General features: G+C 34.8%; 1 protein-coding gene across 1 annotated transcript in view; it reads left to right on the forward strand.

Annotated features, from left to right (window-relative positions):
- Window positions 1-17,904, forward strand: part of INTS6 (integrator complex subunit 6) — a 91,271-nt gene that overhangs the window by 8,203 nt on the left and 65,164 nt on the right. Inside the window, exon 4 of the mRNA XM_023251226.2 lies at window positions 13,958-14,047. Within this exon, the coding sequence (XP_023106994.1) occupies window positions 13,958-14,047 (90 nt within the window). The remainder of the gene's footprint in view (window positions 1-13,957; window positions 14,048-17,904) is intronic.

Below are 17,904 nucleotides of genomic sequence, written 5' to 3' on the forward strand. Positions count from 1 at the left end.
TTGTGCAACATTTTATAACTTGAAATTTCTTTAAATATTTAAAATAACCCTTAGCCAATATAACCCTTCACTCAAGTTTCTAACGTATATGTAAAATCATCTTGGTGGTCTTTTTTCATTTGCTTCAGCAGTGCCCATATGTTACTAGCCCTGTGTTCTTTCATTTAAAAAAAAGTATTGCCCTTATGTAAACTTAATTTTTATTTAGCAGTGTTATTAAGTTTCTTAATTTAAACATGGTCCCAGACCATAGACAAAATACTAAAGTTTTTTGTTTCTGTTTTAGTTTGTCAGAAGAAGCAGATTCTTTTTCCCCCAACTTTTTTATTGAGGTACAACTTAAATACACAAATCTTAAGTGTGAAGCTTAGTGAATTTTTATATACGTTCTTGAGAACAAGATTGAACTTTTGTATCTCCTGACAGAAATCTTCACTGGACTTTATGTATCATTATGACTTTTGTTTTATGGGACTTTAGAATTGCAAGTCCTGTTAGAAGTTTACTCCATCTTCCTCATTCTATACATGAAGAAAGTAAAGCCCAGAAAAGTTTAGAAGGCTGATTTCTTTACACTTATGAAATATTTTAAAAGATTAAAATTGGTTATGGAACAGTTATACAGATTTTTTTATTAGCAACTTGTATGTTATTAAAGAACAAATTTTATTTACAAGTGTAACCAATAGCTATAAGTCCCTTTTTAGGGGTATGTCTGTGGTTCTCTACTGGAATATGCTTTCTTTCATTTCCTCTAGTGAAAACCAGGCAATTCATTTTGCCAGTTTGTTACAGTTAGCCTTTCTTGTAACACTATGAAAATACTGTTATATGCAGTTGGAATTCCTCCCCACTCCCTTGGAAAAAAGTTAATATGAACGTTGGGGGCCCTGGGGTGGCTCAGTTGATTAAGCGTCCTACTTTCTGGTCATGATCTTGCGATTCATGGGTTCGAGTCCCGTGTCGGGCTCTGTGCTGACAGCTCAGAACCTGGAGCCTGCTTCAGATTCTGTTTCTGTCTCTATCTGCCCCTTCCCTGGTCACACTGGGGAGGGGGCAGAGAGAGAGAGAGAGAGAGAGAGAGAGAGAGAGAGAGAGAATATGAGAGAGAATCCCAAGCAGGCTCCTCACTGTCAGTGTGGATTCGCTATGGAGCTCTTTGCGGGGCTCAGATTCCCAAACTGTGAGATCACGACCTGAGTGAGCCAAAATCAAGAGTTGGATGCTTAGCCTACCAAGCCACCTAGGCGCCCAGATATAAGATAATTTTGAAAACCTCTTAGCATCGTCTTTTAAGATTTAGAAAACTCTGATTGGTTCTGTCTGTTCCCACTCCATCCGTGAGTTCCAGGCCAGTCATGTAACCTCTCAGCCTCAGTTTCCTCATTAGGAAGATGAGGTGAAAGGATCTATGCTGCAGGATTGTGGTGAAGATTAAGTGGTATGGAATGTAATTTATTGTAACACTTACTCTCATTTTTATGAATTTCCTTTTATTTGCATTTTAAAGACTGGAATTGTGGGCACATGGTATGTTATACAGCTTTTTTCAGTATAAGCAGAAGAACCGCTTCATTAGAACTGGTCGTGCCTGGCTCTGCCACTTACTAGCTTAGGCTGTATTGACAAGTCCCCTTAGCCTCACTGAACTTCAAATCACTTATCCACCAAATGGTGAAAATAGCATAATTCTTGGGAATTTTTGTAAGAACTAGAAATATTAACCATTTAGCAAAGTGCCTGTTTGGCACATGGTAGGAACTCAGATGACGATGATTAACTGTCGTGCCCAATGTTATGTTAAACACTTAACAGGGCATAGCTTTGTAATCCGAAACCTTTGACAGAAGTTCCATAACCCAACATCTATCCATCATAAACATCGTAAGAAGCTAGAATTAGCTAGCCAGTATTTCCAGCTAATGTAAAATTTTGTGCCATAAGGAACAAACATAATGGTTTTGGCTTTAAATTGAAGCTCCAAAAATATTTTCCCCTTGGTGTTGAAAAGTTTTTTCTCCAAAATCTCTATTTCTTGTTCAAAAACAGTTTGATAACATATTTAATTTAATAAAGCAAACATGTTTTTCGATTTGCAGAGAAAGAAGGTTTTAATTTTTTGAGGAAACTTAGATCTGAGTCCATTTCTAGGGCTTTGTAAATAGTATATTTTAGAATACAAGTTGGTGTTGGTTGGGATGGGGTGGAGGGAGGATGTTCTTGTACAGAAGAAAGGTCAAATGTGAAATGTTATGATCCCTTTTATTATTTGTAATGTAGATTTATGTGGGAAAAATAGGATAAGCCTAGGAAGGATTTTTTCTATATGATAATAGTTCTTTTTTAGAGCATATGTGATCTAAAATCAGATGATTGGTATAGTGAGGTATAGTTGCACATAAGAAAATATTTTAACATAATCTTACAATTAAGAGGATTATTTGTAACCAAAGGACAAATTTATATCAGGCTAGTGATGTCTTATCAAGATTTATTCTTGTTCCTATGCACTCTTGCTTTTTTAATCTGTTCCTTAAAAGGATATGGCATTTTAACATTTTCCATTTTTTGCTTTCGCCTAGATAAGCTGAGGGACTCATGGTAAAGGTCCTCAGAAGGATTATATTGTCTGACAAACTGTTACAGTGATGAAAACAGTTCTGAGTATGTGAGAAAAAGTAATTGTAGCATTAGCTATTAATAATGTACTTTGAAACTCCTCAATGGCAGTATTGATGCTGGCATGTTAAAGGAAACCTCGTTAGATATTAGGAAACATCAACAAAGTCTTCTGGTTATTTTGGAGTTTGAACACTGGAAGCATACCAACAATTATTCTGAAAGGATTAAAAACAATAGTTTTTTTTGTTTTTGTTTTTGTTTTTTTTTTAATGTGTATTCATTTTTGAGAGAGAGAACAGAGCGTGAGCTGGGGAGGGGCAGACAGAGAGGGAGACAGAATCCAAAGCAGGCTCCAGGCTTTGAGCTGTCAGCACAGAGCCCAACGCAGGGCTTGAACTCCCTGACCTCGAGATCATGACCTGAGCTGAGGTCGCATGCTTCACCGATTGAGCCACCCAGGCGCCCCAACAATAGATTATTTTTAATCCCCAGAATTGAAGATGATTCTGTGTTCTGTGAAAGGTTAGGCTGCAAACCTCAGTAAGTGATGTTACAAAGGCTCCATCTACAAGATGATGACAGCATTCAGTCCTTTTGGATTATTGAGAGTAAGCAAAATGATGTCTTTGTGGCCTCTGATAATGCCTGAGTGGTAGTAATTCCTGGTCATTTATGTACTTTGGCAGGTAAAAGCTAATGTAAAATTTTGAATTTTTGTTGTACAGTTTTAGTTGTCAATCCATTTCTCAAAGCAGTAAGTTAGAAAAACCAAGAAATTGCATTCAGAAAATTGGGCCTAAATCAGATAATAGAGTAAAAAGTCTTTATATGTTGGAGTGCCTGGTGGCTCACTTGATTAAGTGTCAGACTTGATTAAGTGTCAACTCAGGTCATGATCTTGTGGGTTCGTGGGTTCGAGCCCCGTGTTGGGCTTTGTGCTGACAGCTCAGAGTCTGGAGCCTGCTTCAGATTCTGTTGTCTCCTCTCTCTCCCCTTCGCCCACTAACGTGCACATGTGCTCTTTCTCTCTCCCTCTCTCTCAAAAAATGAATAAATATTAAAAAAAATTTTTAAAGGTCTTTATATGTAAATTTTATTGTTAATCCAGAAGGGACAATGTCTAATCTCAAGCAACATTATATTGAATGTAACTCTTAATGTAATAAAAAAAAGAGTCATTCTTAGAGCTTCCATTTTAATGAGCTTAGAGCAACTATCAAAAACGTGTGACAACTATCCAGTCATTGATATGACCTCTGCTTTTTCATGAGGTTCATTTCTAAGGTAAAACCTTTGTGGATTTGTATGTATAGTTAGAAGGGCTTATATACTTTTCTTGGCAAAAGGCCCAAGTATTATGTGGTTAGTTTCTCATTTCCTAAACATGTCACCTATTTTGAAAATTTTAAATCTATAAACACTTGGGAAGGGACTTAGTACTAAGCATCAGTAAATGTTTGAGTCAGAGCCTAGGGAGTACAGAGTACAAATACCTTTTGTAATGGATTTGGAGAAATTTTAATAGTTCCTTCTAAAAAACCTGAAATTGGGTTACCATCAATTCTTTCCTAAAAAGTGAAAATTCATGTTTTTTTTTTTTTTTTTTTTTTTTTACAAAGCAGAGCCCCTTAAAACTAATCTCGAATTATGATTTATCCAATTAAATTATTTTCAGTTGGCCTTCAGCTATAGCACATGGGAAAAAATAGACTGTCAATTTTTCCAAGTGCTTATCATGAATTTTTTTTGCTTTATTAAATTTAATGCTTTATTGCTAACTTTACTGACATGAAACATTTATTAGGCAGTTCCTTCTCATTTTCAGTTGTAGTCATGAAGATACTTACATAGAATGCTGTGGTTGAATTCCATCTTCTGTGTAGGAGAGCTGATGTGTGTGTGAATGATTTTTTTGTGAACATATGTGTAGATGTTTAGGAAAAAATAGCTCTTAATAGTTAAAGACATGATTTAACCAGACTTTTGCAAAGGTAATATCTATACATTTGGTGGTAATCAACACCTCAAGGAGATGATTAGTCTGGATAGTATAGGTAGGTCTGTGTGATTTATTGATGTCAAATTAATTTTCAGCATTATTGCTATATATAACTTCATCTGTCTTTGAAAATAGGTTTTCATCCTGGCTTTTTTTTTTCTTTTTCTGCCATGTTTGCAACATGTTTACTATTACATTCTTTGCTGGAATTTTTTTCCCAAATTAATATTACCTAGTCCATTTAATATAACGAGCATATTAGGTTTTTTTTTTTATCTAGAATGTTAGTATTTTTTTTTAAGTTTATTTATTTTGAGAATGAGAACAAGCAGGGTGAGGGTCAGAGAGAGGGAGGGAGAGGGAATCTCAAGCAGCACATGAGCTCATCCATGTTCAGCACAGAGCCCAACGCAGGGCTTGATCATGACTGTGAGATCATGACCTGACCCAATGTCAAGAGTTGGACACTTAACCTACTGAACCACACAGGTACCCCCCAATTTTTTTTTTTTTTTTTTACTGCTATTACTGTTTAAATATTACGAAAACCAGTTATTTATTTGTAGAGTAATCTTATTTAAACTTTAGGTTCCAGTTCAAATGTAAAACTCAAATTCTGTGAAGTTATTAAATATTTAATATTTTAGACCTATTGAATTTATATTACTGGTTTTTGATGCAGTATTTCTTAGCCCTGTATGTTATGGAGTTTCCTTAACATTTTTGTCCTAAAGTCAAACTGTTCTTCAGTTCTTACAGTATTTCTTTTTTCCCCCCGTGTTTATTTTTGAGAAAAAGAGAGCATGATGGGGGAGAGGCAGAGAGAGAATCCCAAGCAGGCTCTGCTGTCAGTGCAGAGCCGACCTGGGGCTCAATCCCATGAACCGTGAGATCACCGACTGAGCCACCAAGGCGCTCCTATAGTATTTCTTACATGATTACTGTTTGGTTTATTAATTGAATCAAATTCTAGGATATTGCTCTTGGTCGTTATATTAAAATAAATATATGGGATTCCCCTGGCTTTTTCTTAAGTCTTATTCCATCTGTTTTTAATGATGCTAATATTTTTAACATAAGGCATTGTATGGTTAGGTAAAGGAACTATATTTGTACACAACTGTATAATGGAATTACTTGAAACTAAAAGAATATATATTTTAATGTGGAATTTTAATTGTTTAATTTTGATGTTTTTCTGTAGTTATAGACCTTAATTTATTCTAAGATGCTAGGTTTTCATACACTAGCAGATTTTTAAAGGTTTATTTTTAGATACCAAGCACATTTTAATTTTGACTACTTGTTTTGAATGTGTAATAAATGCACATGGTTAAAAAGTTCAAGCATTATAGAAAGTTACACAGTTGCTCACTTCCATTGTTCAGAGGCAACCATGGTTAATCAGTTTGTAATGTATCTTTCAGAGATCTTTTATTTTTTTTTTAATCTTTTAAAAAATTTATTATTTTTAGAGAGAGTGGGGGAAGTGCAGGGGTGGGGGGAAGAGAGAGAGAGAGGGAGAGGGAGAGAATCTTAAGCAGGCTCCATGGTCAGCGTGGAAACTGATGTGGGGCTCTATTCCATGACCCTGGGATCATGACCTGAGCTGAAATCAAGAGTGGGACACTCAACCAACTGAGCCACCCAGGCTCCCCTTTCAGAGATCTTTTCTATATATTCAGAGGTGCTATTTTTTTTTATAAACACTAATTTCCTAAGATGAATATTTTAGAGTTTTTTTTTTATCAAAAGACTCATTTTTGCCATACCACTTGAGATCATAACTATAAAAGTAATCTTAAATTCTAAAACAAACATAAAACTTGTAATTCTGGCCTTGGAATATTGATTTAAATATAAGGCTGTCAGGCCTTTATTGACTTAAGTAATTAATATATTTTGTTTGGAATGTTTAATTAACCAGTTGTGATTCATTCCTGTAATATAACGAACCTCCCACCCTTTAAAAGAAGCAAAACTGTATTAACGACAGTGAATTATTGAATAGAAGATATAATTAGCACATCAAAACTGTGATTTCATAGATCTTATTGATATAGTTTGAGGTAAAAATAAAATAACTGACTTCAAGGGAAATATTGAGTACATAAATATTAGTACAGGTAATAAGCAGATATTGACAAAATTGTGGTTGTGGTATGCAGTGGCCTGAAGTTGAGCAATACTGAACTAAATGTTATATATACTAGTTGACTTGTATTTGCAAAGTATGTATTAAAAGCTGCTTTTTTCATTTCTATGTAGTTGTAATTGTGTTTATTATCAGTATTATGACAAATCTTTGGAAGTGAATTGCATCCTAAGATATTTTTCTTTTAGAAATAAGTTTAAAGGAGATGAATATTATGAAGTAGATGACATCTATATCACAGAACAATAATATTAATATTTCTGTGTTTTATATTTTCTCTATAGAATCTGAATTTTGACAGATTATAAAGGGAGTGTCAGCATTTCTAAATGAGAATGAAGTAGTTGGTCATATTTTAGAGGAACATATATTGTTGCCTCTTTTTTAGATATGGTAGTAGAGGAAAATAGGATTGATAATGCCAGCTTTATGTTCTTATTTATGTAGATTTTACAAAGATGTAAATAGGGGACCTAAACATCTAGTTTAGCAACTTAACCGTTAAAAAAATTTTTAATAGCTGTCCTACTGAGTACTTGTCCAGTGGCATATGCATGAGAACCATTACTAATGCAGTACTTACTTCTCACGGCGATTCTTTCCTCCTCTTAACATAGTTGCTGTTGTTGCTATTACTTAACTCGAAAAGGAAGTTTTAGGTTGAAAAAGCACAGTCTGTTTCTGGAAGTTTCTGATTTTCTTGCTAGGGAATATACTTTTAGCCTATATGTGTAAGACATTATACATCTTAACATCTCTTTGGTTGATTTCTTTTGACTGTACCTTTCTGGGCATATGGCAAGATAACTAGACAATAGTTGGTGTAAGTAGCTGAAAATGCCATCACAGGAGAGCTGGTGGGCTGACATTTGGTGCACATTTTCTCTTCAGTAGCCCCTTTAATCCATGGGAAAAGTAGCTTTGCCATGGCTGTCCTTATGAGGTTGTTCCAAGGACTGATAACATGGAGCATGGTGCACGGGGAGAAAATGAGTCCTTTGGTACCATAGCAGAGATAGCCAATGAAAGTTTTACTGAATACTCAGGGGTGCCTTGCTTTTGCTTTGGAAGATAATAGTTAAGACTTATTTAAGGATACAGTAAAATTCCTGTATCTCTTCCAGCCCCCCCCACTACATTTTAAATTTATTGGGTAAAATTAAAAATTCTGATTCTGAGAACCGGGTTAGTTTGTATTTGAGGGAAATTTAGCCTTTTATGTTTTCAAAAAAATTTTTTTGGAAAATGTTTTAAAATTTTCAAAAACTTTTTTTGCAAAAATGAAATGGGTTCTAGTGGGTAAGATTACTTTATTATTATTTTTTTCATTTATTTATTTCTGAGGGACAGAGTGAGACAGAGTGTGAGTGGAGGAGGGGCAGAGAGAGGAGACACAGAATCTGAAGTAGGCTCCGGGCTCTGAGCAAGCATTCAGCACAGAGCCCGATGCGGGGCTTGAACCCACGAACTGTGAGCTCATGACACGAGCCGAAGTTGGACACTTTGACTGAGCCACCCAGGTGCTCCAAGATTACTTAATTTAATTCTTTAAATTTTCTTATTGAGATTTTATGCCTTAATTTCATTGTTTTGGCTAACCCCATGGTAATATTAAATTATTGCAAGAACTTAACATTTGTGTTTTATGTTATCTTTAGCGGAATTTTTACCTGAGGTTTTTGACCAGTAGTAAAATCGGTTGTTTTTTTTTTTTTTTTTTTTTAATAAATTTTCTAAATGAGAAGATTTCCATTAGTAAATAGGTAGAATATTATACCTTGCACTCTATCCTTTAGGGACATATTTAGATTTCTTTGCACCAAGAAGTACAGCTCTGAGAGAACCATCTGATTTTAATTCTGCTAATGGCAAAAGTAAACTTTTAGTCCCTCTACTGGTTGCCTTTGATGTAGCAGAACCTAATATTACTATTTTTTTGGAGATCTTGTAACTAAGGTAAAAGCTATTTATAACTTTATGACCAAGGTGAATTTTGTGGTCTATTCTAATATGGACTGTCCCCAAATTGAGTGACTTCATAAACATACAAGGAATAAAAATGTAAAGATTTGGGAATTACTGAACTGCATTGGTTTGGCAACAGATAGTTAATGACATTAGAAGTCACAACTTTTGATCTTTGAAATGTTAAATTATTTTTTGTAACACATGAAAATTGTCTCATGATACTGGTAGACACCCAGAAATGTGCTTTAATTTACTGGGTAAAAATGTGTGAGAAAGATGCCAGTTATTTCCCGTGCTTCTGCCAAGCATAAATGCACTTTCTTTTTTTTTTTTTTTTTTTTTTTTTTAAATTTTTTTTTTTCAACGTTTTTATTTTTGGGACAGAGAGAGACAGAGCATGAACGGGGTAGGGGCAGAGAGAGAGGGAGACACAGAATCAGAAACAGACTCCAGGCTCTGAGCCATCAGCCCAGAGCCTGACGCGGGGCTCGAACTCACGGACCGCGAGATCGTGACCTGGCTGAAGTCGGACGCTTAACCGACTGCGCCACCCAGGCGCCCAAGCATAAATGCACTTTCACAGGCGGGGGAGGAGCAGTGTAAACTGTATAGAAGAAAACTGTCTTGGAGCAACATCATCTGATCATTTGTTGCAGGTGATTTAGAAATTTATGCTTAAATAAATTTATTCTAACATTTATATTTCTATATAGAGGTAGGGATAATTTGTTCCTGAAGAAATAAAAACTGTCCTCTTATATATATGTGCAGTAAGTCATTATTATTCTAATTTTTATCATGACTAATCCTATTGTCTTTTTTAGTGTGATTCTTGAAGGGATCTTAGCCATGTTAGGGTTAAATAGTTAAATAATTATTTTATTAAATTATTTTATTAAATAATTTATTTTATTAAATAATTAAATAATTAGCCATGTTAGGGTTAAATAATTAAATAGGTGAAATGAAGATGGTCATATTTTTCTTTACTTTTTTCTACCTTTGATCTTTATCTCAATTTTCCAAAATTTAAAGTCATTAAAGATCTTAATATTGTTTTACCTTGCGTTTGTACCTATGCTCTCTGAAAGTTGGTTGACGTTCGTTTTCAAAAGTAAACATTCCATTTTGTTTACATTGTATTTTGTTGGAGTGTGTTTTTGTTGGGGAGAGGTATATTGATTTATATATAGAAAATTTAGGGGTACCAGGGTGGCTCAGTCGGTTGAGTGTCTTACTCTTGGTTTTGGCTCAGGTCATGATCCCAGGGTTGTGGGATCAGGCTCTGTGCTAAGTGTGGAGACTACTTGTGATTCTCTCTTTTCTCTCTTAATTACCCTCTGCTCCTATCTCCGGCTCATGGTCTCTTGGTGTCTCTCTCTCTCTCTAAAAAAAAAAAATTTTTTTTTTTGTGGGTGAGAAATCACAAAACAACAGGAAACCAAGTAAAGGAATAGCTCCACTGTAGTTAATTTTGCCGTAGATAGGATATATTAAATAAAACCAAACTGATTGTAACGCTATTCATTATTCTGTGAACATGGCACAGTCTAGGTTTGTGTAGAACTGTATGCAAGAGGATTTAGTTGCTACCAACAGGACTTTTAGATGCTGTGGAATGACCATGATATTTAGAACTGGAATAAGGTTCTGGCTTTGCTAGTTACCAGCTGGGTAACTTTGGATTATATTATTTAATCTTGTGAATACTGTACCATGTTTTTAGGGTTAAATGAGATCATGTGACTGTTTTGTTATTTTCAAGTACCTGATTATTAGTAATTTCAGGTATAGTCGCTATGGAGAGTACTATGTGTATGACTCCAGTAAAGTTTCAACTAAAAGTTGGTTATCAAGGAAAGAGTCACTTATATTTTGATGTTTTAATTTAGCTTACATTTTAACTCAAAGGCTTTGCTGAATTATAATACATTTTAATTTGATTTTTAGATATGATGGTCCTTGAAGTATGTACTGGTTTTTGGATGCATATCACTATTCATAAAGTTCAATACGTCATAGATCATTGTTCTTTAATTACAAATGTAACCGACTGGCCTCTGAAGGATAATTCTCAGTGTGCTTATACAGGAATAAAAATTGATGTCAGACTTTCATTCAGAAAATATAGAAGAAAATTTGAGTTAGGTGTAGAGGTGCTACAGAAGCACTGTTCCAATTATTTGGTCCACGTAGTTGTAGGTTAAGGGTAGAAGCAAGATAAAATAATTCTGAAGCTATCAGGATATCTTGGCCTTCTTTATCTCCCTTTGCCAATTTTTGATCTATCGTGGTATTTGTAGAGACCAGGAGAAGAGAGTTCTATGTACATAGGTACATTTATTATTGGTGAGATTGGATTATCAGGCACCTGACACGATGCTTGTCGTATGGCAGCCACTCAGTAAACATTTGAGTGACAAACATGAGTAAATGGAGAGTGGATGGCTAGACTGACACAGGACAGAGGCAGTGTACCCTTGTATCCTAGCAAATTCACGAGTTGTTCTGTGTTAAGCTAGGGAAGCACTTATTTATATTGAGATATAGGTAAAGTATATCTTCTTTCAAAGCTTGTTGAAGTTTGAAAAATTCTCAATGGTTCCATGAACTTGGGCAGGTTTGTATTAAACCTCAGTCAGTGAATCAATGAGTATTTTAAGTGCCCAGTGCTTAAATATTTTGTGCTCAGTGCTGAGGAAGAAATAATGACATGCTCCTTGACTTCAGTTTACTCAGAATCAGGAAGCAATGATGAACAATACAAGACGGTGTATTTTTAAAAAACTATAGTAAATACACATAACAATTTACCATCTTAACCGTTTTTAAGTGTGGAATTTAGTAGTGTTAAGTATATTCACATTGTTGTGCAAGGTGTTGTATATTTAAATTAAAAATAATTTGAGAAGGAGAGAGGTTAAATGCAGGGAAGTAGTATTCAAAACGTACTCCATGGGGACGCCCGGGTGGCTCAGTTGGTTAAGCATTTGACTCTTGATCTCAGCTCAGGCCTTGATCTCAGGGTTGTGAGTTCAAACCCTCTGTTAGGCTCCACATTGGGCATGGAGTGTACTTAAAAAAAAAAGAGACAAAATGTACTCCATGACACCACTCCAAATCCAGTTTTATTTGAAGAAACATTCTATGTATCTATATTTTTATTAAGTTTGAAAACTGCCACTATTAGAATTTGGAGAGGGAGAACGATAAATTATTTAAGGGCAGGCTAATCAGGGAAGGCTTCATGGAAGAAGAGGACTTAAACTGGGCCTTAAAGAAAAATTCGGAATTGAGTGGGTTGTGGGCAGGGAAAAGGGAAGACATTCTACGAGAGGAAACCAGGTGAAGTTCAGCAGTGACCATGAACATGGCCTGTTTATAGATCTATGAGAAGACTTACATTATTAGAATTTATTATTTATGTAGGGGGTGAATGGTGTGACAGGTAGTATAGTGTAATGTTTCTCCAAATGTATTCCACTTACCATGAATGTTGTGGAGAAGGAAGGGAAGGTAAATTCATGTTTGTTTGTTTTTTTTAATCCCCTGCAAGTCTTCTGTAACATTTGGATGCTTCTATGCACTCAATCTTCTAAAAGTTATAGCCAACATATTTTAATTTGACCAGAGGTTGCTTTCCCCATTTGGAATCATTATTTCCTGGACACCTGTTTGAAAAATGTATATACCACCTGCAAGTTGTATGACTTAATCAAGAAATTTAAACTGCCAAATCTCCCCTTCCCACTTTATGAAGATCAGTTAAAATCACAGTGTATGTGAAGTGTTTGTAAATACATTTAACAAATAGAGTATGTGCTGTAATATGCTAGTGACTGAGAGCTATATAAGTGTAAGGGAAGTTTATTGAACTATAGAATATTACATGCATATAACCCTTCTACATCCTTGCTATTCCAAATATGGTTTGTGGACATTAGCATCTCCTACATTGCAGTCTTGTTAGAAATGTGGAACCTTAGGGGTGCCTGGTGCCGGTTAAGCGTCTGACTTCGGCTTGGATCATGATATCTCGGTTCGAGTGCTGGAGCCCTGTGTTGGGCTCTGTGCTGACAGAACAGATTCTGCTTCAGATTCTTGTCTCTCTCTGCCCCTCCCCTGCTCACGCTCTCTCAAATATAAACAAACATTAGGAAAAAAAATGTGGAACCTACTGAACCAGACCTACTGAATTAGAACATGCATTTTATCAAGATTAAAGTGATTCATATACACATTAAAATTTGTCATGCTGTTCTGCATCATATCCAGCAAAACTTCATTCCATCCTTTCTTGAATGTGTTAATGGCAGAGAATTTGATAATTTTCAAACACAAGGTTTACTGTCTTGAAATTCTAGCCTTTGGTCATAATTTTGTCTTAAATGTGCCTTAATATCTTAAATGAGAGCCATTTATATGTAAAAGATAAGTTTATGTTTATCTGATTCCCTCATAGAATGTGTCCCTTAAAATTGATCATACTGAGTAACTTGGCCAGAGATTTGAGTGGAAGTTACCAAAGTTCTTTCACTTTATATATGGAGCATTTGAGAGTTTTGTGTCACTTGTCTTCCATTGCCTCTGTCACTGTTGTTTTTGTACCTTCTCTTGCCAAGCAATTTAAGTAACCATCCTTCTTAATTTTTCATATTGGGCTATCATTAAATTTCACTAACCTTAGAGTAGCCTTTGTGTTCCCATGGAACCAGATTTTAGAGCTCTCCATGCATATATCCAGTCACTTGGTTAGATGTTTTGCTTACAGGCATAAATTACATTGCATTGTTATCTTCATGTACTATGTTGCCTTTCTCTTTAACAAGTTTTTCAGAAAAATACTGTCTTTTAATTTTGAATATCTAAATAAGATTATTAGAATTGAGCTATAGAGTTCCTTTTAAAAAATTAAGTACTTTTAGTTATTTAAGTATAAATGCTCACTGTAAAAAATTAAAATGATAGGAAAATGTAGAAAGAAGTGAAAAGTCTAACTTTTCCTCTACCTAATCCCATTTCTTTAAGGTTAACTTCTGTTTAGTGCGTGTTTCTTTCGGAACCTTTTTTTAGTGTACAAAAGGTATATACAGTATATAAAACTTAATAACAAGAAAAGTGGATTTATACAGTGTTCTAAGAATTGGCTTTTTACTCAGAAAAATTAAGCTGATGTCTAGACCTTAATATAATTAATGTGTTTTTGACTTTAGGGACGAAACCCTTTTTTTTTGGAGCCAGCAATAATTATTACAATTACTGATGGGAGCAAGCTGACTACTACCAGTGGAGTCCAGGATGAGGTAAGTTATATTCCTATCAGCATAGATTATGCAATTGTAGTTGAAAAATTATTATTTGTATATGTACTGTAGGGTACTGAACACCTTAAATAGGTTTGATTATTTGATGCGGTCTAGAGTCACTTGTCTCCTAGGACTTACCTACCTTCTCTGTTCATAGCAGTGATCTCCAGATTTTCTTGAATAGGAATTTCTGTGAAAAACTTTGAGCCTCCCCCCATTCTCCAACTCCACGTGTATTTTTGAGTTTATGTGAGGGTGACAGTGTCAGTTCATACAGTAAATTTAGTGAAAATGAAATCTTACTTTCAGGTTGAAAAAAAATAGGCACAGCACGCTAATAATTTCTTCCATATCTCAGTGGATTGTCATGTGCACTCTACTGTGGAAACTTCTAGACAAGACTAGAGCAAAGCCAAGAGGAGTTTAAGACTAGGAAAACTGAAGGTTTTTAGACACTTTTATTCAAGTCATGACTTAAAGCTAGCCTCACCTATTCTCTGCTAGCATTCTTTATGCAGAATTGGTTGCGTGTGGTATGATAGAGTGGCTACAATAGACTTATTTTAACTTTAAACTGTTTTTACTGTAGTATTTGATACAGTTGACCCTTGAACTGTGTGGGGGTTCGGATTGTCAACTCCCTTGTGGTTAAAAATTTGTGATTGTCGACTCCCTTGTGGTTAAAAATTTGTGTATAGCTTTTGACTGCTCCAAAACTTAGCTATTCATAGTCTGCTGTTCATGGGAAGCTTTACCAATAACATAAACAGTCGATTAATCCATATTTTATATGTTATATGCATTATATACTGTATTCTTAATAATAAAGTAAGCTAGAGAAAAGAAATGTTATTAGGAAAATCATAAGGAAGACAAAATACATTTATAGTGCTGTACTGTGTTTATTGAGAAAAATCTGTATACAAGTGGATGTTTGCAGTTCAAATTTGTGTTCAAGGAGCAACTGTATTTGTTTTTCAGAATATATTCATATAGATGGGAGGTGTTTTAGACTACTTTTTTTTTTTACTGTTTGCATTTGCTTTAGAATCTTAATTTTTGTATTTACAAAGGGTTTAATTAAGTAGGAAGAGTATAGTTTTTAAGTTTAGTAATTTTTAGAAATACTTTCATTCGTGTGATGTTGTGGAATGTCACTTGGACACGGAGTCAGGATGCGTGCGTTCTGGTCTTTGTTCGGTTACTTTCTAGCAGTGAACTTTGTACCAGTTACCTAACTTCTCCAATACGCTTTCCTTGTCCATGAAATAAGTTGGCAATTCTTGCCTTACATCATAGTTTTGTTGGAAGACTGAAATGAAATAATATAGGTCAAAGTGCTTGCTAGGCTGTAAAGCAATGAGCGTAGTATTGTTCTCTCATGAAACAATGGAACCAGTAGAGTTGTCTTTGCCTGATCTTGAGCTGTGTGGAAGAGAACCAGAATTGTTTTGTTTGAGCAGTTAATGTTAAAGGGAATTTAGGATATAATTCATAGAGATAGAACTGAAAATTTTAGGCAGATTAAAATTCATACGAAATAATTTATAGTCTATACATAATTAGTAGCATTGGAATGCTACATAGCTGAACCTAGTGGGTTTTTGGACTTTCTTGAACTAGGTTGACATGCATAGCCAATTATGTCCTGCCACTATCAGGACCCAGATGGATATTAATTATATATATGAACAAGGAGTAGAAATGTTGCTTAACTTTAAATTTGAAACTTTGAAGTTGATTTTTCCCACTTTACTCTCCTTTTGAAAAATTTGAGAGGAAGATTTAGGTATCAATAATCAAATCGGAGGTATTATTAGAACCCATAGTAATTTCTTCAACTTTATTTTATATCAATTAAGTCTTCTGGTGGTTTGTTTGTTTCCTTCCTTAATGATTTTGATTTATAGTTGTGATGGCTGACAAAATATTTCTATTTTTTGTAAAATATTCCTACATGTAAGATTATTCATTCAGGATGCTCTGTCTTGCTGCCTTTGTAGAAACGTCCTTTGGGGTACAATATATTTTGTTCCTATATAACTGGATTCGTCATGTTTATAATATTTGTTTTGTAGGACCTCCTTTAACTTTTAAACATATTTTGAAGTATAAATGGATATTAGAATTGCTCATCTTTCTTCCCAGGTTTTTGGGAGGGATATTGGAGAAATGGGATTGTGTGCTTACAGTAATCTAAAACTACCTGGCAAGTAAGATTGGGAAGATTTTCTTGTGGGCAAGCATCTTCCATTTTAGTTCTCTTGTAGCTTCTATGATAGTTAGCCTAGTACTGTGAACAGAGTTTATATTAAAAAATATTGATTATAGATACTATGGTATGAGTTTGGTAGTCCTCAAGATGAAAATTACTATTATTTATCAGAGGCAGAAGATTCATTTGTTTTAAGGCAAAGGTTTATTTTGCTAATGTAGTTGGAACATAGGTCTGTGAGTTGTTTTGGTTTTCAAGGTTAGGAATGTTTTTGATCCTTTGCACATTTGGTTCTTAATGTCTCAACAAGACTCCTCTTGTGGGGCAGAGAGAATGTACCCCAGATGTGCATATAGTTGAAACGTAATTTTTGCTAAAATATTGGGAAATGTTGGTCTGTTCTAGCCCAAGTAATTAAATTATGTGTTTCATTTTAAGGAGTCTTTCAATTAATAAAAAGTATAAAGATGCTTTTTGTTTGCTTGTGTGTGTGTGTGTGTGTGTGTGTGTGTGTGTGTGTCTGTGAGCGCACATGCACATGTGCACATGCGTGCTACATGTGATCTATGTTGTCATAATTTCTACTAGACAATGAGAAACAGAATTTTGTCTTTTGTCTCTTCCTCTTCAGATCTCTGAACCTTTGCTTTTGGCAAAACTTGATTCTTTTTTAGATTTATTGAATGAGTGAATATATCAGTGATTTCTACGCTTGTGTATATATAATTTTTGATTGCCTGTGGCTGCTATTGATGTGACCTGTTACTATTTATGGAGTTGTGCGTCCCACCTGACTGATATCCTCTGCTCAAAAGAGTTATACTATCTCACATGGGGTATTATATTTGATCTGTTGATGTTATTTTTCAGGAATACGTGTTTCTGCTGCTTTAAAATCATCCTTATGGCGTATAAGACGACTTAGAGCTCGTGTAGTCTTTTTATTTTACAAATGAGGATATTGAGATCCAGGGAGACAAAGTGATTTGCTCAAGGTTATAACATTTTTTATTGCCAAAATCTGGATTAGAATTGATGTATAAATTCCAAAGACATCCCAGCCCCTCCAGACCAGTGCTTTTTTTCTGTTATATCTCCTGCCTCTATATTTGATTTGTTTTTTTGTTTTGTCCTAAAATTTATCTTCTGTTTACCTGATTTCCTGTTTGTCTACTTCACCTTTCTATACAATTGTGATGTAGACATTCTGTTCTTGTTCACTCAGTGCTCATTGAATGACTCTTATGACCAGGGCATTCATTTCTAGGCAATGAGGATACAAAAGATGAACAGGGTAGATCTTTGGTTCTTAAGTTTACAGTCTTATGGGGGGAGATTACTCATTAAATAGTTTTATTAAATAGAGATATATACTAAGTGGGAGCACTAAAGAGGGAGGGGAGTGTTAATATGACCTGTTTTGTGTATGTGTTAAACCCTGTGTACTGTGAATTTTTATCATCATTTAAATTTTCATTGAATTCAAGGGTCTTGTGGATGATTTAGTGTTAGGATGTGACTCTTAGCTTGTATCTGAAATTATTATAAAGAAGCCTGGTATAAAGTTGTTTTGAGCCTAGAAAATAGTTAATAGAAAAACTTGGTGTCATATTGTCTCTTGACCTGGCTAAGTTTGTTG

Source organism: Felis catus, chromosome A1 (genome assembly GCF_018350175.1).
Source record: "Felis catus isolate Fca126 chromosome A1, F.catus_Fca126_mat1.0, whole genome shotgun sequence".
NCBI lineage: Eukaryota > Metazoa > Chordata > Mammalia > Carnivora > Felidae > Felis > Felis catus.